Source organism: Pagrus pagrus (genome assembly GCF_965226575.1).
Source record: "Pagrus pagrus genome assembly, chromosome: 2".
NCBI classification, from domain to species: Eukaryota; Metazoa; Chordata; class Actinopteri; order Spariformes; family Sparidae; genus Pagrus; species Pagrus pagrus.
This window is the reverse complement of record NC_140186.1, coordinates 24,112,734-24,137,292: the sequence shown is the minus strand read 5'-3', so window position 1 is coordinate 24,137,292 and position 24,559 is coordinate 24,112,734. Positions and strand designations below refer to the sequence as shown.

Here is a 24,559-nt window from a genome sequence, read left to right as displayed (position 1 = left end):
CAAAAGTCAAATCTTGCAATGGGTGGTTTATGGGTAAATTTAATCAAATACGTTGTCCTCATGGGCTTCACTGGCCCAGACTAACAGTGATTTCTTAACTCCTGAATTATTGTAAATGAAATACATAAAGACAGTTTCAGTGGAGGTAACTGTTCTGACATAATTGCTTACACCTTTGACTCTTTTGGCTTAGCTAATGAGAATGATTACAGTGACACTTAATGGTGAGTTTATTTAATGTTCAGAGATTACTTATGTTTTTGACTAATTTTGTTGCTCAAATCGAATGTTGAACTGCATAGTATAAATCAGTTTAGTGATTCATGCTTTGAGAATTGTAACAGTCAGAAAATATATTTAAGCAACAAAGAAAAATAAATAAATAAAGGAGCAACAATAAGACAAGGGGATTTCTGTATTTGTAATCATTAACTGTAATGGATACAGGGTGATGACGGAATATTGGGACCAGGACATGAAATTGGCACCCACCCACACGCCAAATGCGGGTAACTTTTGTGATTGGCGGGTGAAACTGTCAATCTACCTGCCACACTGGTGGGTAGCCAATAAGACAACACAACACTGAGCAAGTGTTGTGTTGTTGACCAATCAGGTAGCCTATGTGTGTTGTTGCGTGCTGTTAAGCAAGCCCCGGCTCGCCACTTTCTTGGATTTTAAAACCAAAATGTGGCGGCATATTGCTGGCGTGAAGAGGCTGGCTGTAACAGACCAACAAAAGGAGGACGAGGTGGACGATTAAAAATTTTTTTTAAAAAGATTTCAATACGAAGTGGAAAGTAAGCGGGGATGGCAAGGTTCGCGACTGGCTGGTCTACAACGTCACAACAGAAGAAATGCACTGTCAGGATTGCCGTATGTATGGCTCGGAGAAAGCGAAATCAAACCCATTTGTAATCGGGACAAAAAACTTAAAGTTAGAGGCATTAAGGACCACGAGTCCTCAAAAAACCACTTGCACACGATCAGCTGTAAAGTGGGGAAGACAGCTCCCCCAGAGCTGACAGCTCCCTCAGTTTATGCTCTGTGACAGGGTTTTTCAATCGTTGCTTGACCTTGACATTACAGTGTAATATGGTTTGGTTTCAGTTAATTATTATGATTGTTATTGTTGTTGTTTATCTAAATGTTATAGTCAAAAAAATAGTCAAAATATTAGACTCTTGTCTTGAAAAGCAACATAAACTTGTAATATGTACAAACTTAAAAAGAGTCTTTTCATATAAATGTAATGTTAATTGTTAATCTAAAATTCAAAAAAATGTCGAACTTGGATATGTAATGACACTACAGTGACAAAGAAACAGTGACTAATGGATAACAGTTGGGTGTTAACTAAATAAATGAGACCATCAGATTGGCTGTTTGTATTTCTGTTATTTTCTATTCTAAATGCCTGCCACACCAGATCAGATACAGTTGTAAGTCATTTTGTAGGTCTAGTCATTAATGAGATTAAGTTGGTTAATAACTCGACAGCACTTTAATGTGTATTCTGTACAAGTTCATGAACCATTCTTATGCATTTTCTGAGTCGTTCATCTCTATTTTAGGCACAAAAAATTTTGACTGGTAAAAAAACACTGTGGCAGGTGGATTTCAAAATCCACCTGCCACAGTGGCTGGTGGCCAAAAAAGTTAACTTCAGGCCCTGATTGGGACTAATAGTTTAACACTGTTCCATTTGACCGTACACTGGTTTTTCAAATGATGCCACTGGCCTAAATTTTCACACAATGTTTAATCCAAGTTTACATAGTGATGCAATGCAAACGTTGTCCATAACAATGACGCAATGTTTTATTGATCTACTGCGGGAACTTAGTCAAGATAATCAATAGCTCACTCATTATGTGTAAAGTCCTTGCTGGAGCTCATGATCCTCATTCTATTCTTTGACAGTCTGTGTGTTCACAAAAAATCCCACACTCCCTTTATTTTTATTAGCTGTGCTAATGGCATGGAAATTGGTCTGCCAGCCAGTCGCTCCACCTGTTTAATCCTGATTGCAACATCTCAACAAACGTGTGAATGAGTACCATCAAATTTGCAATGTAATTCACGTCCCCTTCAATCTTAACCTTTGGGTGTGTAACGTCCAATTAATTTGTGCATATTGCATTTCCTGTTTTATTCTGAAAGGCTCACATGTGCTCTCATGTGTTTCCTGCCTCCATGATTTTCCAAACCTGCTTCCAACTTACCTGCCTCTGATCTGGCATTCTTCCTAGTGTTTGTTACTGTGGTTTTTGACTTCACTTTTGTTTTTTGCCAACTCCTTTCCTGGATTTGTTTGCCTTGTTGAATTGACCTCCTATGACTGCCTGTTTCTTCAGTAAAGACGTTGCCCTTTGAACTTAACTCTGTGTCATTGGAATTCCTGGATGTCTCTTTTAGCACCATTATCAGATCAACATTTCATTTTGTCCAATACTTTAAAACATACGTATCTGTGAATTATATAAGGGCTGCAAAAGTGACAATGTTAAACTGAAATTATTCAAATGTAATGGTTTTAATCTCATTGTCTTATATAAAGTAAGACGAATGGTGATTATTGTAATTTTGATTATTGTATAAAGATCTTTGCTAAGTTCAACAAGAAGTTGAAGTTTATTCAAGCAACCTCATGTAGAAATTAGCACTTTGTGTATTTTGGTGCCCCCTGCAGTTTCTGAGGGCAACACCACTGTCATAAATACAAATCCCAGGTCTGTACCAATATGTCATACTTTTATAATGGATTTGCCTGTTGTTGCCACAATCATTTTCACCTTATAAACATTCCTCTATAAACCGCCTATAAAAGCCAAAAGTTTGCTCAAATAATTGTTGCCTTGTCAATAAGATGTATGCCAAATTTACAAGAACTTCATGCTCAAATGATTGTTGTCATGTTTCTGGCAGATCAGACTTTGGAACATATTTCTGCACGAAATAAAGGTTCTACATTTAAAGCACATTAGGAAGGAGATCTATGGGTGCTCAGAACAGGAATGAGTGCTTACAGCAAGCAAACACAGTTCCAATGCAAACATGGGCACCTGATTATTGTTTACCTACCTTATCTATAAAATTGTGCACTTCTCGTTTAACGGGAAGAGAACTAAAGGGTCGGGAGGAGGGAGGTCGGTTTATAAAGTATGGTGTTGCACAGCGAGAGTCTACATTGACAGCAGATATGAGATCAAGCTGTAGGATGTGTGTGACCCAGCTGTGGCTGCTGGCCTTTCTGGCTTTTTTCTCTCTGACTGATGGATCTCAATTGTGAGTAGACCTGCCCCACCTTCAGAGACCCTGAATGTCTGTTCAAAAGTTCTTTAGGTTAAATGAACTAAAATGTTGTTAGCCCTGTTGCATACCATTGATTTTTCCTCTTGGTTGCTTTGGCACAATTGTGTTATTTCAGTACACACTTATTTTCCCACAATTGGTGCTTTTCTTGTTGTTTTCATACAGAAATCATATGTTTAATCTTCCAATGACCCAATTATTAATTACTGTATGTTAGTCTCAGTGACCAAAATAGGTTAGACTGCTTTTCTAATTAATTGTATTATATAATAATGTAAAAAGAGTCTAGTTGTTTGCAAATATAAATGTAAATTGTTGTAAGTTGCTTTGATCTCATATTGTAATAATGTCCAATAACTGTTAACAGATTCATATGTTCTCCTAAAAGATACAGCTCAGGAGCTAATTTTTCACAAAAATATTTTCACCACAGGAGGAAAATCTTAGTTTTATATACTCTGATTACCACAATTCTGTAAAATTGAGGATACAGACATGACAGAGGGCAGCAGATTTACATGTTGTTTTTAACTTCTTGAAAGTTCCTAAATTTACATGAATTTGTATACATACTTGCCAACCATGAGACCTCAGAAATAGGGAGGATTTTGAAACCAAAGCGGGGTTGAAGGGGTCCCAAAAATGTGAGACTCATGGATTATGGTGTTTCTTGCATGCTGGTGGCATTTAAAAAAAAACTTAAATGACAAAATAACCAGGAAAATGTATCAGTGTTTTGTCAAATGATTTGAATTCTACTTTGAATTCTCAGAAAAAAAAATTGAAAACTTGCAAAATCAACGTGGCAGATTTTTTAGCCTCTTTCCTTCAAGACTTTACGTCAAAACCCTTATGGATTTGACTTTGCTGTTGCTGCAAGTGACACAAAAGACACTTTGAAATCCAATACGAGCGGCCAGAGTGTCAGGAGAGTCACATCTGTAGAAATCAGATTTGAATTGCATATCAAACCACCTGCAAATGTGGTTTGAATTTGCGAAAAATTGCTTGGATATGCCAAAAAAACAGATTTGGGCTTTGGGTAGTCTGAATATTGCAGATGTTTCATTCCTAACCAAGGAAAAGTTCACCCAAAAATGAAAATTCACTTTACCTCAATTTACCTGCATGCCAATGAAAAGTCAGGGGAAGTTTAAGTTTAAGTTTAAGGGGGCAGCATTCATTAAATCCTATCCTATTGCTATTTGGCCAACTGTCATTGTGATGTGCTTTATGAATACATTTTCATTGGATTTGAAATCCTAAACAGCATGTGGTGTCCGCTGCACAGTGACTACATCTATTCTCCATCTTTCTCTGCTCTGCAGGCAGGTGATGTCTGCCCCCAACTTGTTGCGGGTAGGAACAGCAGAAAACATCTTTGTGGAGTGTCAAGATTGCACAGGAGCAGACATTAGGGTCGAAGTCATTGTGATGAACCATCCAACCAAAACCAAAAGGCTGGCATCCACAACTGTGACCCTCACCAGTGGAAACAGCTTCCAGGAGCTCGCACAAATAATAGTAAATGAAATGTTACTGTATTTTTTTTTTTATGTCACTGTAAGCTGGCCTAATTTTCTACTGTATCATGACCACAAACGAACAATCTCTGCTCCTCATGCTCTGCTTTCTTCTCTGCGTGGTGTTTCAGATCCCTGCTGGTGACTTCAGTAAAGATCCCAACATCAAGCAGTATGTGTACCTGCAAGCTCAGTTCCCTGAACGACTGCTGGAGAAAGTTGTCTTAGCGTCCTTCCAGTCCGGGTACATCTTCATCCAGACTGACAAGACCCTTTACACCCCCGAAAGCAAAGGTGAGTTCAATGTCTCTACATTAGTAAGCAAAGATATTACAATAGAAAATATATATCATAATATTTATTTATTTTTTCAAATGAAACAATAAAACACATTATAAAATAAAGTAAGATGAACTGTTATTTTGACACAAGTATAATGAAGTGAATCAGAAAGTTGTTAAACAGTCACATGACTCACCAGCAAAATGAACTTTTTCTCTCTCTCTGTCAGTTCTTTACAGGATGTTTGCAGTGACACCCCTCATGAAGCCTGTAGATGAGGAAACCAACACGGATGCTTCTATTGCCATTGAGATTGTGGTATTGTGTTTTATCTTTAATAAACACAGAATTGATAAGCAAAACACCTCTGAATGAGATGACATCACAGTGCTTAATAGTGGGTCACTTACCTACAAATTACCAGAAAAACAGAAACACATCTGGCACACCTTGTGTCACTGTTAGCTTTGGTGTGTATATTCAGTAACACCTGTCCTCCCCACTCACTATAATAATAAATGCATGCCTCCCTCTAGTGGTTGAGTTGCACATTTAATGTAACACAGCCGATGTCTAGACACTGACTAGGCTCACGGACTGCAGACAAAATAAAAGCATTGCTTTGCTAAATTAATTTGTAAGCTGGAAGAGGTCATTGTTTAATACAATATCATTTGTTTCAAGACCCCTGAAGGCATCATTTTACCACTTGATCCAGTCTCTCCGAATTCGGGGATCCACTCAGGATATTACAGACTTGGTGAAATTGTCAGGTGAGTAGCCTCCTGTATCTTACTTAATTGAATTGGCCTTTTAACACAAATAACCGGTGAATTCAATTCAAACTAGAGATCATCTTGTGATGGGAGCTCAACAGCTGCGACCCCTGTCAACATGTTCCGACCCATGAGTACTCATTAGTGATTACTACATTATAACATGAGTACTCAGTACTCATGAGTCGGTCCACACCTGTATTGACGAGACGTACTCACACCGTGTAGTTCAGCATCGACGTTTACTGGCAACTGCACTTCCTTGTTACATACACTTCAGCTAAGCAACTGGTGCCAACTAGTGGTAACGTTGATCATTGCATCTCAATACATTTCCCTTTTTTTTTTTTTTTTAAGTATTCTTGTACCACTTAAACTTAAATCATTTATTCAGTAAATGAATCAATTCGTGTTAACATGCTTTCACAGCTTAAATGAAATATTTTCAGAATTAAATTCAAATTCACATTTTACTAGCATTTACCACTTTATCTTAACACAGTTTCCTCTTTGGCACTTTAACTGTTTTGAACTTAACACCCTTAACATGTGTGTTTTCTTTTCCTCTCATCATTTCCATTTTTTTTTTCATATCTCTGCAATCAGTCTCAGCTTTGGTGTGTCTTTGTCTGTCTCAGAACAGGATTGGTCTGAGATGACTGACATGTCATTTGTGTCATTGTCCATGAGTTCTTTCTGAGGCACTTTGAGCAGATGCCTTCTGTTCCACCTCATTGGTGTCCCATACTCCGTGATGACTTCATATGATCGAGGCGTTGTCTCCTTGACCACCTTAGCTTGTGGTCCCCATTGTCCATCGCATCTCACCCTCACAATGTCCTCCTGTGAGAGTGGGCCCAGAGCCTTGGTTGCTCTGTTGTACAGTCTCACGTTTGGACTTGTTTTCACATACTTTTCCTTCCTGTATGTGGCTGCTGGAAGCCTGGTCCTGAGCTTTCTTCTCATGAGCATTTCTGCTGGCAAAAGTCCATTCTCCAGTGGTGATGCTCTGTAGTTCAGGATAGCAAGGTATGGATCCTCTGCATTTTCTGCAGCTTTTTTCAGAATACGTTTCACTATTTGTACTCCCTTCTCCGCTAAACCATTGGATTGTGGGTAGTGGGGACTCGAAGTCACATGTTCAAAACCATACATTTCTGCAAAGTTCTTGAAGCATTGGCTCGAGAATTGTGGTCCATTGTCACGTCCGTTGTTTTTTATGTATTTTATGTATTCTATGTCCGTTTTTGTGCTGCAACTTCTCCCTATCTCCGAGACAAATTTCTCCCTGGTGGAGACCAATAAAGTAACCTTAACCTTAACCTTAACTTAACCTAACTCGTATCACTCAAACACATGACTTCTGGGTAGTTGGAATGATAATCTATGACTAACACGTAGTCCTTTTCTTTAAGATGAAAAAGATCCATCCCAACCTTTCTCCACGGTTTCCTAGGCTTGTCATGTGGCCTCATCGGCTCCTTGGGCTGCTGATATCTGTGACGCTGGCAAGTGACACAGCGCTGGATGTAGGTCTCAATATCTTTGTTCATGTACGTCAGTATAATACTTCTCGTGCACATCTCTTGCATTTTTCTATTCCTAGATGTCCTTCGTACACTAATCTGACCATTTGCTTCCAATGAGTTAGGAGTAACAATCGTGGTGCCTTTTAGAAGAACACCGTCTAACACTGACAGTTCCCCTTTAAAGTGTTGGTATGGCTAAGCCAGTTTAACCTGGCCTGGTAGGTTTATCTGTTCCATGACTCGTCTAAGTCTGACATGTGTGCTCTGACAGAGTCTACATGGATTTGCACGATTGCTTCAGTTGTGCTCTTTAAATCCTGCAGGCTGGCCCTGCTCAATGCATCTGCCACCACTAGGTGTTTTCCTGGCTTAAACTCAAAGTCCACATCATATTACAAGTCGTAGCATTAGGCGTTGAATGCGTGGTGGTGCATCACCCAGTGGCTTCTGTGAAATTGCTATTAGCGGCTTATGGTCAGTTTCCAGTGTTACTGTTCTTCCATAAACATATTCATGGAACTTTTCACAGCCATAAACAGCCCCTAATGTCTCTTTCTCAATTTGTGCGTAATTTCTTTCTGCACTGGTCATAGTGCAAGATGCATACGCGACAGGATCCTACTCTGTGTCATGCTTTTGAAGAAGCACAGCTCCTAGTCCGGCTTTGGATGCATCAGTGGACTCCTTTAACGGTTTCAAGACGGGCTCTCTCGCGTCCACTTCCGCAGCTTCACCCTCGTTGCTGAATGTCTTTATCTGCGCCTTTGCGCTCTCTGAAGCTTGGCAGATTTTAATAGCTTTTTCAAGCGTGAGATCAGTCTCTTTCAATAAGTGCATTCTCACCTTATTGTCCAGTACACCGATAACTATCTGGTCACGTATCATTGAATCACATAACGTGCCGAAGTTGCATGACTGACTTTTCAGCCGTAGGTCTGTGACGTACTTTTCTATCGGCTCGGACTCTTTCTGAACACGGTTCCTGAAAACAAACCTCTCATGTGTCTCATTCTTTCTAGGCGTGCAGTACTCCTCGAATTTTGCCATGACCACATCGAACTTCTCATTTTGGTCGCCTGTGAAGACAAACGTGTTGTACATGTCCAGTGCGCTGCGGCCTGCTACTGTTAGCAACAATGCTATCTTCCGCTTGTCGTCGCCCTCCAGTCGGATGGCAGCACATAGAGTTCAAAACTCTGTTTGAATACTTTCCAATTTTCGTTGACGTTTCCGGTCAACTTCAACTCCTCTGGTTGACGTATAAAGTTCATTTTTCAGTTGAGATATTTCTCCTGGTACCATGTATTGACGAGACGTACCCACACCGTGTAGTTCAGCATCAAAGTTTACTGGCAACTGCACTTCCTTGTTACATACACTTCAGCTAAGCAACTGGTGCCAACTAGTGGTAACGTTGATCATTGCATCTCAATACAACACCAATCTTCAAACTCAGCCTCAGCGCCCCCTACTTCAAAAAGATCAACGACCTGCTCAGCCCACACCCATTTTTAACCCTGCACTCATATTGACTGGATTTTTCATCACACTTTTGAGGTGTCATGACACTATTTCGCTGAGACACCAGGACTGCATTATACCATGATCACACACACACACACACACACACACACACACACACAGACAAACAATCTGAAAACATTACTGGCTGGTAATAATACCTTGAGGGCCGGATCTACTAAAGGTTTGCGTGTATTCAAAGGTGTGCAAACTCCATGCACACGCAAAAAATTGTACAAACTGATTTACTAACAGTGCGCAAAAAGGGTTGCGTCTGCATTCAGTTAGTACGTTTGCAGCAATGAATATGCAACACGGGGCGTTTACATGCAGTTGTGCGTGTTCTGGGTGGAGAAAATGTAAATATATTAATTTAGCACACGCAAAGTGATTTATCAAACCGGAAAGCAATTTTGCCAATAGAAACTGCGTCTATATTTAACACGTCTCAAAGGGAGGTGCAAACGGTTTGTATGCGTAATTGCGCACACATGGCTGCGGTTATTGTTGCAAGAAGGAGACGCCGAAACAATGGAAGCCTGTTGTATTTGCAGACCTTTTATTATACGCCAATTTTTCCTTTGTTCTTCTTCTGATGTCTTGGTATCTCCTTCTCACGTCATCCACTGTTCGCCTGTTTTTTCCAACAGCATTAACTTTATCACCGATTTTCTCCCACATGGCGTTCCTTTGCGCGACCGTCAGATTCTTTTGCTGCAGCCCATTGAAATGTTTATTCGCTTCCTCTACCAACACTTCTAATTCCAAAGGGTCGAATTTCACTTTGCACTTTCGCTCTCTCAAACTCGCCATGCTGAAAACCATGAAACACGCTAAACCCTCATTTAAATAGGCATGTCTTCAACACGTTTGCACCTGTTGTCATTATTGCAATCACATGCAGATTAGTACAAGCAATTTGGGATCTTAGTAGTAAATCATGCAAAGTAAACTCTTTAAAGTAAATAACATGTTTATGTTGCGGTTTGTACAATTATTTTCCATGCTGTGTCAATCTGCCAAGGTGCAAGGTAGCTGTGTAGGGATGTGAGGGACCGAGTCAGTCGGCAATGAGGACAACAGGTAGTAACTTCAAAAAAAGGTTGTTTTTTGTTTTTTTTTACTGAAAATATAAAGCAAACAAAATTTCTCAAATGAAACTAATAAAGGACTGGGCCCGTAAAAGAGGTCAAATCAACAGAACTGTACAAACGTCAACTGAACTAACTAACCGAGGACAAAGAAACCAAACAGACCTCTCTACTGAATACAAGAAGGGAACTTATATACTGGGTGATCAACCCATATTAACACAAAAAGGGATTAACATAAACACTGAACACAAAAGACAACAGCTAATTTACAAACAAAGCAAAGCAGGAACTTAACTCATTAGAATAAACACAAGCATACCTAACCCAACCAAATAAAATTACCAATTGTCTAAAGAAAATAATAAATGGTAACTAATGCACTAAATAACCCCCCCATGGTGTACTGGCCCTTTGGGTTAGCCCAATCAGCAATCACTGCTACAAAATGGCGGAGCTTGTGGGGCGGATCCCTTTTGTGATTTCCTGGATCCCAGCAGCAGCACCAGCAGCACCGGTAACTCAAAAAAGAACAAACAAAACATTAGAACTATACTGAAACAAAGACTGTACAAAAGCTAACTAAATGTGTGTGCTTCAAAATAGAAACTAATGTACTGTCAAATAATAAAGTGTGTTTTATGAAACTGAAAACCTGTGTGGTTTATTTCAATACTAAATGTTAACTATTGTAAACCAACTTAATTAAATGTATAATATGTATAAGTGAAATATGGCTAACTTAGATATAAAACAAAATGTGGGTACAGAAGGTTACCACCGCTTCATGGTTGTGTGGCCACAGCTGTGGCCATCACAAGGGAATTTCATTAATTTGGCAAAGTCCCAATAAGAAAGTGGATTGGATTTGATGAGCACTGGCAGTGCTCTGGAAGGCGAACCGAGTGAATGGACTGATGCTTTTTCTTCTAAAAGTTGGTGGGACATGTCCGACTGTAGTGTAACTATTTCTCCAAGGCATAAAGGTAACCCTGTGCAGTGCCACACACATTTCAGTAAACTGAAGTTTACAATCCTTACACTGTCTTGCTTGTTTAGCTGAGATAATATAAGACAATTTATAGTTGTAATGAAGTGCCAAATAATAATCACAGCTAGTTCGCTATTTAGCCAACACTGGAAATAAAAGGGAGCGTTATTAGCTCGCTAGCATTGGTGAAGGCAAATGTTTGTTGGTTACACTGTAACTTAAAACTTACAAACTAGATAACGTGAGCGTTCTACCATAAACACACAATCTAATTCAGAAATTTTGAAGAAAGAAAATAAAGTGTATAAGCTAGATAGCTACTTAATTAATCTAGAGCGTCTCTGTTTAGAGATAAACTTTAATTCTAAGTTGACAGACATGTTAAAATAAATACATCTATGGACTGAAATGATCAGACTAACAATAAAAGTACAACCAGTCTATCTATTGTACAGTTTTCTGGCCAACCTGACAATATTAACCCCTTCTTCTAGACCTTACTGTTTCTGTGTTGCTGCTTTCTGTGGGAAAGTACAAACAAGTGCTTTCAAGCTCATTCATCATCTGAAGTCTGATTCATGTGTCAACTTCAGTCTCAAAATGTTATGAATATTTGAATGACTCACTTGATTACTGGAATATGTGTTGTTGCGTTTAGTCCAGGACTGTGGAAGGTGGTGGCCAAGTTCCACAGCAACCCACAGCAGAGCTACTCTGCAGAGTTCGAAGTCAAAGAATATGGTAAGTCCCTCATTACCTGCACTGTTTTTTTAAAACCTATACCTTCTATATTCACATACTTTTGACTTTATTGGACATTCAATAAAACGTTTTCACATTTTCAGTGTTTCCCAGTTTTGAGGTGAAGCTGATCCCTTTGAGCCCCTTCTTCTACGTGGACAGTCCAGAGCTCACCGTCAACATCAAAGCTAGGTATGTGAAGGTTTTTGTTTTGTGGCTCAAGAGATCAGGTTTGACTGATAGATTGACTGGAGGAGAAAATAGAGGATGTTGTTCAGAGGTTGTGTTGTGGCTCTTGTCGAAGGACAGAAGGTGCCGTCTCTGTACAGACTGTAAAGCCCTCTGAGGCAAACTGTGATTTGTGAATTTGGGCTATACAAATAAAATTTGATTTGATTTTAGTCTGTTGTGTTTTTGATTGTCCTGCTTTACTTCTTTGTAGGCTTAAAAATGTCCTTGTGGTTTTAGGTATCTATTTGGTGAAGAGGTGGATGGGACGGCGTACGTGGTATTTGGGGTTATTCAAGAGGGTACCAAAAGGAGCTTTCCAGGTTCTCTTCAGAGAGTGCAGGTGTGTCTGTCAGTCTGCTCCTTGATTGGTCAACATGTTTGACTTTTCAGTTTCGTGTTGTTTCCTGTAAAAACACAAACTAAAATGATGACGAGAACAAACCTCAAACTTTGTCACTGGTGTGACCTCATTAATGCTAAATATTCTATCAGACATTGAAAAATGTCTGTGATTTGACTATTTTCCAAGTGTCTGCAGTTACAGTATTTAAGCTTATTGTTAGATTCACATCTAGGAATACATTAATGACTGTTACATTCATTCTATTAGATTGCGAGAGGTATGGGAGTAGTCTCGCTGAGGAGAGAGCACATCACACAGACCTTCCAAAGCATCAACCACCTGGTGGGGAGCTCCATATTTGTAGCTGTCAGTGTGCTGACAGAGAGCGGTAAGAAAGAGACACTGTTTGTGTTTGTATTTAGCTACGACTAATGACAAAGTCCATTTATTGTTTTATTGCTTCTTATTTGATGATTCAAGGCCTTTACTAACTGTTCCCCATCTCTGCTGACTTTTTCTGGATGGATGGACATAAAAGTTACAGGTTTTATTTTTAGGGCTTGGAGCAGAGGGGAATGTATAAAATAGTTTGTTTTGTTTGTGCTTTTTATCTGTAATGTTGCACAAAAGAACTTTTACAGGTTTTTAAAAACATGATTGTGATTTTTTTATCACAACAGGTGGTGAAATGGTGGAGGCAGAGTTAAGAGGTATTCAGATTGTCACGTCACCGTACACCATCCACTTCAAGAAAACGCCCAAATACTTCAAACCAGTAATGGCCTTCGATGTAGTGGTAAAGTACTTGACTGAATTTATATTTATGAACAATGACAACAAGGTTAGAAAACAAAGTTGTCTGTATCCTCAATTGCTATTTGAAAAACCCATTACTGACTATTGTCTCAGTCATTACTTCATTGCTGCCCAGCTACTGCAGTTTGCAGATGATTACAACATTTCCATGGTAGTATTAGATTGCTCTTAAAGTTTGCAAGAAGTCAAAATCGTTAGATGTTTTTATCACAGATGTCTTGCTCAGTATCTCACCTATAGTATAGAGCAGTAACAGGCCCAACAGTGGGAAGAAAAGCCGTTTGTAGGTATTTAAATGATGAATAAATGCTTTGCTTATTTTATAAGGAAAGCCATGTATGTATAAAAAGAAGAATGTTGCCAGAGGAGTGTGTCACCCAGGACCGTTCCTGACAGATTCCTATACAAAAACACAACTTTATAACTTTATTCAGTGATTTGGGTGAAATCGGGTCATTTTATGGAGAAAATACTTGTTAGTCGGAGTACCGAGGTGATTTATGGAGTTTCCTGGGAGACAGACATCATGTTTTTGTTGCTAAAGTAAGTACTTATTACTGCCAAATGCAATTACCTGCTGTTGGCTCGGTAAGTGGTCCTTGCTGACTCAGCCAAGTTGCCAGGATCCAAAACTGGCAAGAAAACCACCTCAGTGCTATATTCTCTTTGTCAAACTGCTCTCCATCTGGGAGGCTGTGTCGTTCTGTCCCAGTTCGGTCATGTTTACTGGGAGCTGTCAGCTGGGGCAGGGCCAGCGTCAGAGGCTCCGTGTTTAGTGGATAGTGGTGTGACGTACATTCTGCACTTTTGGCCGCTGCCTGTTTTTACTGGAAACTCAAAACTATGTTGAAGCAAATAGCATTCTATTAGCCATTTCATGGTGACTTTAAAGGACTGAATTGTAAGAAAGTTGATCTCTGAGTCTCATTCGAAACTTATCAATAGTGGTGCTTTGGGAATATACACTAGGTCGGGTTGGCCGCCATCTCAAAGCGTCAGTTTTTGACGGGTAGGACATGAGACTCAAAAATCAACTTTTCTTCCAAATGGGACCTTTCAGTTTGTTTTTATGAGACAGATTTAATTAGATGTGTTCTGATTGTTCAGCTGTTTGTGTCTCTGATGGCAGGTTGAAGTTGTGAATCCTGATGAAACTCCTGCACAAGGTGTTGCAGTGGTGGTTGATCCGGGCCAGGTGAGGGGCGTCACTGCAGCCAATGGCATAACTAGGGTCACCATCAATACAGAGTCAAGGACTGACAGACTGACGATCACTGTAAGTCTGATTTTTTTTTTACCCTCAATGCATTACAGCGCATTTGACAAATGAATATTAAACCTACATGAATCCACACGTCAGCTAGATGTAGATTTGTCATTGCTGTGGTTCTGCTGCTCACACATTTACTGAATGATATGCCAAATTGTAAACGATGAGCTTACTGCAGTCTAGCAGCTTCATGCTAAATATATACTAAGAGTCGGTGGATACCCAAACCGAATGACTGTTGAACATTAATTTGTCTTTGATGCTCAGATCTTCAAACCAGTGCCTGCAGTTACAGCTTGTCTTTAAAATAGTTTGATTTTCATTTAGCAATTTGCATTACAGTAGTGGATGACGGATAATCGCTTATACAAAAGCAAAACATATAAAGAATGGGCTACGTCTGATGGAAACTAATTGTGGGTTGTATTGTATTGTAGCTATGTTTTGTGAAGTTTTCTGTTCTCATCAACTAAGGTTGGTATATTTAAGTTTATATTTTTTGTGTTTGCAAATTTGCCTTAAAAGTAATTATGAACTGTAAAGCTAGGCTAAGCTTGGCCTGAATAGATCCTTTCTATACCTTGTGTGTATGATTTATTGCGTGCATTTATTTGCAGGCAAAGACCAATGATCCTCTTCTTACACGTGAGAGGCAAGCATCAGCATCCATGACAGCTCTCCCATATACCACAAAAAGCAACAACTACATCCACATAGGTGAGGAACATCCTGAAATGACAGCAGCTGGTAAAACGGAAAAAGTTGGTGTTGGCAGTGGCAAAGTACAGTATGTGTCATGCACTCGATCTTTTCAGTGTCTAGCACTCATTGCAACATGTCATTTTTGCAGGTGTGGATACGGCTGAGCTGGCATTAGGAGACAACCTGAAAATCAACCTTATACTCAACTCAAATCAAGACAAAGACATCACATTCCTGGTGTGTTTGTGCACATGCATGAGTGTTTGTGTTGCTTTCAGCAGGTGGTGTAGTGTATACATTTATATTCTAATGTTGTTTAGAGGCTGATGTGTAATTCGTTGTCCCCAGATCCTGAGCAGAGGTCAACTGGTGAAAAAAGGCCGATACCACATAAGAGGCCACGTACTGATTTCCCTGATAGTTCCCATTACCAAAGAAATGCTGCCATCGTTTCGCATCATAGCCTACTACCATACAAATGACAATGAAGTGGTATCAGACTCTGTTTGGCTGGATGTCGAGGACTCCTGCATGGGCTCGGTGAGACACACGATACTGATGTTGCAGAGTTGAACTTATTAAGTGGGACACCCAAACATAAACTGATAAAACTGAAGCGTGCATATAAAAACAGAATGAATTAAATGTAACTGCTTGATTGAATACAAATCGGCTCTTCCTCCCTTATGTAGTTGAAGCTGGAATCATCCAGACCTGCTCCATCATATGGACCTCGCAGGATGTTTCGTCTGAAGATCACAGGAGACCCAGAGGCCACAGTGGGACTGGTGGCAGTTGATAAAGGCGTCTATGTCCTCAACAACGAGCACCGCCTCACTCAGAAAAAGGCAATTTCCTTTCTTTTAAACTCTTTGAAAGAATGTTAATTTAAGCCTTCAGTGTTACTGAGACTGATGTGACTGTGTGGTTTGAGTCTGACAGCTCCATGGAGCCTTTCTGTGTAGAGCTAGCATGCTCTCCCTTTGTGTTAGTTTTTCTGCAGGTTGTTACCTGTAGCAAAAATAGTGAGTACCCAAATACACGACACTCAGGACAGGGAAATGAATTAGAAGCACTCTTTATTAAAATGAAGCTGCAAACCAAAAATCAAAATCAAAGTTTGGCCTTTGACCAAAGTCAAAATCCAAAGTGGAAAGTAACAACATATGTAACCAGGTCAACATTACCCTACGAAAAAACATATAGGAAAGGTTAAATGTTACATCAGGATAAAAATGTTAAAATGGTTTAAAAGCTATTTCATGGGTGATTAAAACGGTATGATGTAATAACTACATTTAAAAAGATGCAGGAGCATTGTTATAAATATTGTTTTATTTTGAAGAGTTCATGGTTGTTAAACGAAGTGGTATTTGTGAACAAGAGTAATTCTGATCATTCATTGGTTGAGGTGGTTGATGGACAGGTGGGCAGTAACAGGAAATAAGAGTCTGAGCTAAATTTTGTGGCTTGTCAGATAACAAATCACAGCTGAGAAAAAGTTTATGCAACAAGTGTGTAGTTGATGTCTCAGATTTTGTACTTGTGAGTCCGTGTCAAGATACTCATGCTACATGATTCTGTGAGCAGCTAAAGATATTTCTACTCGAAGTGTGTCATACAGTTGTTCACGTGTGTGCATTAGCTTCACCTGTTTGTTCGCTCATTAGCATACCGAGTGTATGTTGCTAGCATTCAATAGCAAAGTGAATGGACTCTTAGCCACTGTTAGCTAACCCAGCCAACGACAAAGGCTCTAGTTCATCGTTTCTGGCGTGGAAACCCTGAAGATTAATCAGAAACTGCTTTGAGCTGACACCACAGTATCAACATAATGCTCAGTGGTCAGTGCACCTGCTGGAGAAGACGACGCTGTCGCTGGACACCTGTGTGCATCACCATTGTTCATCACCCAGACTGAGAGACTGGTAAACCTACAGACTGGACTTATAACACTGGAATAAGGTACCACACTTCTGTTTTGCTCATTTGAGTGAACCGGCCATAAGTTTTGGGCTGCACTGCTCCCAAGCTTCACATCAGGCCTGCAACGGGGGTTCAATGTGAATTTCAATTAAGGGAACTTGAATTTAGTTACATTGTGTTTTGCAATTGAAAGGAAAAACATTGCTGTGAGATCTGAAGTTGTTGAGGTGTTAAATATTATTCCATTTGTTATTTAAAACTTTGTAAAGTAAATAAGCGGTTCATTATTTTTTAAAACAGATTTCAGTCTGGTGATTAATTATTATTTTGTTAAAGGAGACCCAAGACAATTTAAAGAGTGTATTAGCACAAGAGAAATATAAATACATTATCTTATTATTCATTATTGGTAGGTAATTTAAGTGATTTAAAGAACTCAGGGCCCTTCCCTGAATAAATGAGGGAGCTACACACAAACAAAAGGCAACAAAAATACAAAAACTACATAAAGTACAAACCAAAGACGCTCTTGGAACACAGGAGACCTGTACTGATGTCAGTAAAATAGAACAGAAGAAATGCCAAAGAGTGCGAGAGAAACACAGGCTTAATTAGACAGGGCTAAGTTACAAACAAAACACAGGTAAACAGGTACAAATGTCTGGAAAAGAACAAAGGGAGGAAGTGTAAAGCAAAACATAAGACATTAGGAGAGACCTACATAATAAAACCTTCAAAGACATGCAGGTTTGGTTTATTGATAGTCTAAAATGTAAGTGTAAATAGTTTCCTGTCTGTATGACCTAAGCAACAAGATGCTCTTGAAAAAAGTTAAATAGAATGAAAAGCCCTTTCATTCAAGGAATGTTCAGCAATGTCTGATGTCCAGTGTTATTGACATTGAAATTTAAGTTTAAGTTATAAAAAAAAATTATTAACCAAGACTCCTCGATGTAAAACCTGACTCTGCACCGAATATGATATTGGTGGTACTCTCTGCATTAACGTTGACTCAAATGTATCCATGTTGGTTTGTTTCCATTTGTGGCAAAAGTTGTCGCTTCCATCTCTACTGTTCTGCTATTTTCCTTGTGTAACTAAGCCCGTCCGGTTGTATTTCTGTGTGAATGACTTCCTCTTGTTCCTTTCAGCTGTGGGACATTGTAGAGAAGTCTGACACGGGCTGCACACCAGGTGGAGGGAGGGACAGCATGAGTGTTTTCTATGATGCTGGTCTGTTGTTTGAGTCCACTGCCTCTGGGACTCCCTACAGACAAGGTGACACTACACTACACACAACTGAATGTGCTTTAGTCACCGGCCATATTTACGTATTTTCATTATTTAAACATTAAAAATATAAACATTTTGAGACTAATTAATACATTTTAAAAGTTTAAAGACATCACACTGACACTGATCATGTGTACATTTGTCCAAAGGAACTGTACTTTAAAAATATACTGCTTTGTCAAAAATATGTCACAATTTAGAATAAAGTTGTTCGACAAATAGAGTTGAAGAAGAGCATGTTGGATACAAGCACATCACGTAGGTGCAACCAGGAAAACTGTCTAATGAAATCTAATAAAAAGTCTCACGAAGACAACATTTCTTTCCCTCTTGGATCTTCATCGGGTCAGACCAACAGTTTGAGTGTGCATGTCGGAAAATAAATGTTTCAAGTCTGCTTGTAAAGAGGATGCACTTGCAGCATATCTCAGGTCATCAAGCAGCACCGTAGAGAAATGGACCTTCACCTGGTTTACTGTGGTTTTAAATCAAGTCACATTCATGACACATGCTTAATAATCTGAAGGATCTGATTGGGCTGTAGGTAGAAAGGCATGTCATAAAAATATTTATTAAAATGAAATAAAAGCTTAAATATTTAGGAGCCGTACAACTGAGTTTGAAGTTTAACGTAGTAATAGTTTGAAATCAAGTCTCTACTGTAATGGCAGTGTCATGTTTGGAGCACAGGTGTAATCTGTTCTGTTTTCCTAGTCGCAGCAAAAATGGCTTCACAGTGAGTCTGCTTGCGATGAATGCAACTACTTTTTCAGACTCAGACTGGGACAGGAAGCTCCCGATTTAAGAAATGTTTTGTTTTTTTTAATTGTGGAAAGCTGTCGTTGTAAAAGTGCTGATGTGATGCTGGAAGTTAATCATTATGTGAACTTCTTTCCTCAGTTTACCTTACACCTTACTTCACTGTGGTATAAGTGCTGCAAATTAACGGCATCAAGTCTTTCAGACTGAGCAGCGAATACCTGGAGTTGAGTGCATTTTTTTCAATATAGTAAGCCGTTTTCACAGTTACATTCATAATTTCATGCACACTTGGCATTTTGCACCCTCTCTTGGATCTGTGTGACAACATCATGATGTATTCCTGTTATTGTGTTAACACCTGTACAGTGTTTCCAATCCAGACCACACAAGGCAGCGCATTACATTATTTACATTTGTGGATAGCTCTTTGTGAAATGGTAGATTGTGAGGATTACTGTTACTGCAGTATCTTACAAAAACTAACAATGAAGCGACATTCAGCTCATCCAGCTGTATGGCAAAGTAGTCCATGAGTTGGCATTTGATCTCATCACTCATGTCAAAAGTGCTTCTGCTCATGGTGTCTTTGGGGAGTGGTATTGACTGTATGTTCCTTACATCTGCCATTCTTGGCACATAGCCACAGTGCCCAGTTTTTAGAAGAAAAACAGCCTCAAAGAAAGCAGAATGAAACATTTTCATCAGTGTAATGACCACATGAAAATGTTGCAACTTCCCTAAAAAGAGCAGCCATTGGTTTGCCTGTACAATTACAATAAATATATATTGTATGGACACAGAGGCCTTACTGTGTCTACCACTGGTGGACTCAGGGGGCAGAAAAAACTGCCACAAAGGTGCCCTCTTGGATGCCCCGATGGTAGCTAAAACATGATAAAGTGCACTTCCAGTACCCTTTCTGTGTGCTGGTGCCCCACTGCATACAGCTGCTGCCCTTTTAATTTTCTTCGCCCCTGCCCCTCTAGTCCACTGGTGTCTACTGTGTCAAATTACCCCTCCTCTGTTTAAGACTTTGTGTGTTTTACATTTCCAGAGTTGAAGTGTCAAGGCCCCGGCAGGAAGAAACGAGGTAAAAATCATAGCTTAAATGACCAAATATATTCTGTAACATATTCCCTAAACTTCTGTGTGACATTTCATGCTCTCCAAAATGTTTCTTGGATATCTGACTTTTAAAATATATGTCTGTGTTATGGTATGTGGAAGCAGGTGAAGCTATCTTGTAGTGTGATTTTAATTTTGTACAAACGGAAAACATGAATATTTCTAAATGAAAACAGCTACATCAGCTCTCAGCTGTTGTGACTGTGTTCTGGTCAGACTGTTTAAACCTGATTCCTTTGCTCAAACCATTTATTGTCGGCAAATTCTTGTTAATTGTGTTGGCAGTCTTGCCATCATCTACAAATGTCAGGAACATTTGTTGAACTAAATTTCTTTACCAAAAGCTTTTTTTTTTTTTTTTTTATTTACTGCAATTTTCCTAAAATCGAAATTGTAACCTTTTTAATGACACTGTAGCTGAGGAGGATGACAACAGTTACATGGACAGCGATGAAATTGTCTCTCGCACCCAGTTCCCTGAAAGTTGGCTGTGGTCAGAAATCAAGCTGCCTGCTTGCCCTCGACAAACACCAAACTGGTGAGTCAATAGAAATATACACACAAAAAATACACAGATAACCTACCTTTTGCCTCTCAAAGTGTTTACATTTTTCCTTATTTCAGTGAAACCACAACATTGGAGAAAAATGTTCCTTTGCGAGACTCAATCACAACCTGGCAGTTCATTGGCATTAGCCTGTCAAGAACTCACGGTGAGGATTGTGTTTCTCTGCACGACTTGACTTTTTCTTTCTTTGTCTTTACATTGGTGAGGTTATAAGGGTGTATAAGGCACACAGTTTACAATGTGTCAGGTTCTGGAGGAGGATTCTGCTCTTTGGGCATTTTAAACACTTGTGACATTGTTTTTCCACCTCACTTCTCCGCTCTACCTTTAATTTCCCATCTTTCTTTTCATTTTGTTTAATTTCATGTTTCTTTTTGACTTGAAGGTATCTGTGTGGCTGATCCATTAGAGGTCATTGTGCGGAAGGAATTCTTCATTGATCTCAAACTACCGTACTCTGCTGTCCGGGGAGAGCAGCTGGAAATTAAGGCTATCCTCCATAACTACAGCCCAGATCATACCATTGTGAGTCAGGACAGATGGCAGGGTTTACTATTAAAATACTGCCTTGCAAATGTATACTCGCAATTTTCCCATTAGTGGAATAATTCAACTTTTTAGAAAATATGCTTTATTGTACTCTCTCGAAGAGTAAGAGAAGAACATCAATATCACTGTCATATTTTCCATTAGCTTAAAGCAACATTATGTAGTAATCTGTATTTTGTGCAATTTGACGCCCCCCACTGTTTGAGTGCAACACAGCTGTCATAAGTACAAATCCCAGGTTTCTGCAACAATTTGCCAGATATAATTTACTGCTAACTACAAACAAGACTTGGCACGTCACAACGATGCTTTGTCTTGAAAACTTGTGTCTTGAAGTTAATATGCATGCTGAGGCATTTTTGGAGCGCAGCAGTCAAGTCAGTCAAGTTTGCACACAACTCAGAACAGTAACAGCACGTCAAGCTAACGTAAGCTGAACCAGAGACATTATTATAACTATACAACAGCAACAAGTCCAGCTCTGTCTGTCTGCAGCCACTAATGACTGAAAGCAGTAATAGATTACTCGTGGTGGGACATCTTGCTTTTCCTCTTGGCACCCATGTAAACAGGTTTGAGTAGCCACACAGCCCACGTGAGCAGCGCGGCTCATGCAAGTCTCATGGGCTGAACACGAATCCTGCATGTGCAGTGCGTGAGCGTGGTGGAACGTCTCGCTTTTTATTTCAGCGCTCATGTAAGCAGCGAGAATCTAGAGATTCCCGCCTGTTTGTTTTTTTTGACAACACTCATGTTTCACTACAGTTTCAAAGTCTGTATCTGTAGAATAAATCACAGGCATGAAAAGAATACACACGACAGGTGGAGGGCAGTATTTTTCCAGCAGCCTCTTTTTCTTTCTCTCCCTCCCACTCTCTCTGATAATATATTTATCAGTATTAACAATCTGAACCATTCAGTGACCCCATGCACCTTGGAAACATCATCTTTTTAATTTTCTCCTCATTTATTATGATTTTTCTTTCAATTTGTCAACATCTAAATGTCAGTCTGTTTCTTTTTCCATCTTGACCTGTTTCAAGGTGCGTGTGGATCTGTTAGAGGAGGTAGATGTGTGCAGTTCAGCTTCTAAGCGTGGGAAGTATCGTCAGGAAGTCAAAGTTGGGCCCCATACTACACGATCTGTACCTTTCATCATTATTCCCATGAAGCAAGGACAATACCACATAGAGGTTAAAGCAGCTGTTAAAGACTCTTCACTCAGTGATGGGATCATGAAGACACTGAGGGTGGTGGTAAGAGAAACACTCTCTGAAATGTTATCTTATTGCGTTCAAGATTAACAATAAAATAGTACATGATTTAAACTTTACATTTCCATCTCAGACCTTTAACTTTCTGATTTGCATGCATGTGTGGCCATTTTAAACCAGCTGCAACATCAGACTGATGAGAATTCAAGGTTGTAAATGATAATTATTTGATGCTTGTCTCAATTTTTGTGTGTGTATATCAAGTATATCAGAAAGATGAAAAAACTGAGTGCGAAGTATTTTAACATGTATGCCTCATTGTTTTTTGTCACACAAGTTTACTTATGAGTTATTCCTAATGTTTATTAACTGCTGTTTTTTTAGCCTGAAGGTGTCCTGATAAAATCCCCAAAGATTATAACACTAGACCCTGCTAATAGAGGTGTGGGTAAGTGTGCTATTGAAGTCGCTGTAACAAGCAACAATTGTAATGTTTTTATTTGTTCATCCCTAATTTGCCACCTGTCTCTCCCTTTAGGCGGTAAACAAGAGGTAATTATCAACAGTGAAATTCCTCTGAGAGATTTGATTCCAAACTCACCTGCTAGCACAATGATCTCTGTGACAGGTGAGAACAAGAGACATGCTTGAAACTAATCTCATCATGTATTTTACAGCGGAGCAGTTTAAAGTGGTGGAATGATTAGCAATATGACATGATCATTTAGCATGTTTAGCTGACTAGCATCGTAAACATGAATCAGGTCCACACCAGGTAATCAAACATTGAAGCAGATGTTGCTCCAAGACTCTTTTTATGGTCACTGATATGTTTGTAACTGCAGATCTTAGTAAAATTACAGTACTTCCTGTGTGTCTGTGTGGTCGCCATGGTCACACAGCCAGCTGTGGCATCACGCTGGAAGAGTTTAGCCATAGTCTCAACAGCTTTCCTTGGTTTTACAGAGTTTGCATGCAGTATATACTAAGCAGCAAAATTATAACAATCTTCTAATTGGTTTTGAAGAGTGTGTGTGTGAACACCATAAGTGATCTGCGTAAGCAGGATGCAGTCCCTGTCTCTTAAAGCCTCCCACACTGAAGAAGTGACAAATAAATTACACTATGGTGTCACTTTCTCAGCGTATGATATTAACTTTCTGTGTGCAAGTACTTATCTTAAAAACACTGAGGTTGGAATTATTTGCACAGTTTGTAAAAGCCTTTACTGTGGGACTTTCCACTACAACTGCACCCCATGTCAGCTGTAGATACTGACAAGGACAACACTGGGTACAGATTTAGTAAAATGTAGTATTACACAGAGACAGCAGAAAGATTGATTAATGAAGTAAAAAAATAGCTGATAGTTTCTAAAAAATTCTAATTAAACTGCAGTACATCAAATTCTACTACTTTTGTTTATCATGTTGTCAAAAGTTTTCTAAAGGCCTTACACCACAGAGAATCTCAACAAAAATCAAACATTAACCACCACAATATTAAGCATTTTAAACGTCAAAAACTAGAGCTGTCAATATAATATATAGATTTTTAAATATGTCATATATAAAAATAACGTGTTTTTTCTAAATAAAATAAGGCAGATTAATCGCGCTCTATGACGCCCGTTGACCTTACGTCACTGAACATGTTCCCTTTGCTTTGTAAACACGTCGGATTGGTCATGCATCACGAGTAACACCCCAGCAACACTGAAGGCTATTGTGGTCTACAGGCAAACAGAGACAGGAGCTTCTCAAGTGAGTGGGCAGAGCTGCGTGGCGAAGGGAACACATCAGCCCACGCAAATCCAAAGAAACAGATTGTACCTGCATTTGTGCTTCCCCTGACTTCACGCTAGCATGATAAAAGATCCTATTATCTTATAGTTGGGAATGTAAGTGCCATTTATTATTGTTTGGTTATTTGCGCTGATTTATGCTGATGTGTTGTTGGAGGAATAAGTTTGAGTATGCTTTGAATTTTAG

The 24,559-nt window shown here is 39.3% G+C and overlaps 1 protein-coding gene across 1 annotated transcript in view; it reads left to right on the top strand.

Annotated features, from left to right (window-relative positions):
* Positions 1 to 810: 810 nt before the first annotated feature.
* LOC311250330 (complement C3-like) overlaps positions 811 to 24,559 on the top strand; it is a gene marked incomplete at its 5' end in the record, with an annotated part of 37,832 nt that continues 14,083 nt past the window's right edge. Inside the window, 22 exons of the mRNA XM_084341973.1 lie at positions 811 to 818; positions 4,644 to 4,674; positions 4,970 to 5,132; positions 5,350 to 5,443; positions 11,687 to 11,769; positions 11,874 to 11,961; positions 12,238 to 12,340; positions 12,611 to 12,731; positions 13,024 to 13,139; positions 14,289 to 14,435; positions 15,047 to 15,146; positions 15,280 to 15,368; positions 15,480 to 15,671; positions 15,824 to 15,979; positions 18,209 to 18,335; positions 20,167 to 20,202; positions 20,655 to 20,775; positions 20,862 to 20,950; positions 21,191 to 21,330; positions 22,398 to 22,610; positions 22,953 to 23,016; positions 23,107 to 23,196. Of these exons, the coding sequence (XP_084198099.1) occupies positions 811 to 818; positions 4,644 to 4,674; positions 4,970 to 5,132; positions 5,350 to 5,443; positions 11,687 to 11,769; positions 11,874 to 11,961; positions 12,238 to 12,340; positions 12,611 to 12,731; positions 13,024 to 13,139; positions 14,289 to 14,435; positions 15,047 to 15,146; positions 15,280 to 15,368; positions 15,480 to 15,671; positions 15,824 to 15,979; positions 18,209 to 18,335; positions 20,167 to 20,202; positions 20,655 to 20,775; positions 20,862 to 20,950; positions 21,191 to 21,330; positions 22,398 to 22,610; positions 22,953 to 23,016; positions 23,107 to 23,196 (2,371 nt within the window). The remainder of the gene's footprint in view (positions 819 to 4,643; positions 4,675 to 4,969; positions 5,133 to 5,349; positions 5,444 to 11,686; positions 11,770 to 11,873; positions 11,962 to 12,237; positions 12,341 to 12,610; positions 12,732 to 13,023; positions 13,140 to 14,288; positions 14,436 to 15,046; positions 15,147 to 15,279; positions 15,369 to 15,479; positions 15,672 to 15,823; positions 15,980 to 18,208; positions 18,336 to 20,166; positions 20,203 to 20,654; positions 20,776 to 20,861; positions 20,951 to 21,190; positions 21,331 to 22,397; positions 22,611 to 22,952; positions 23,017 to 23,106; positions 23,197 to 24,559) is intronic.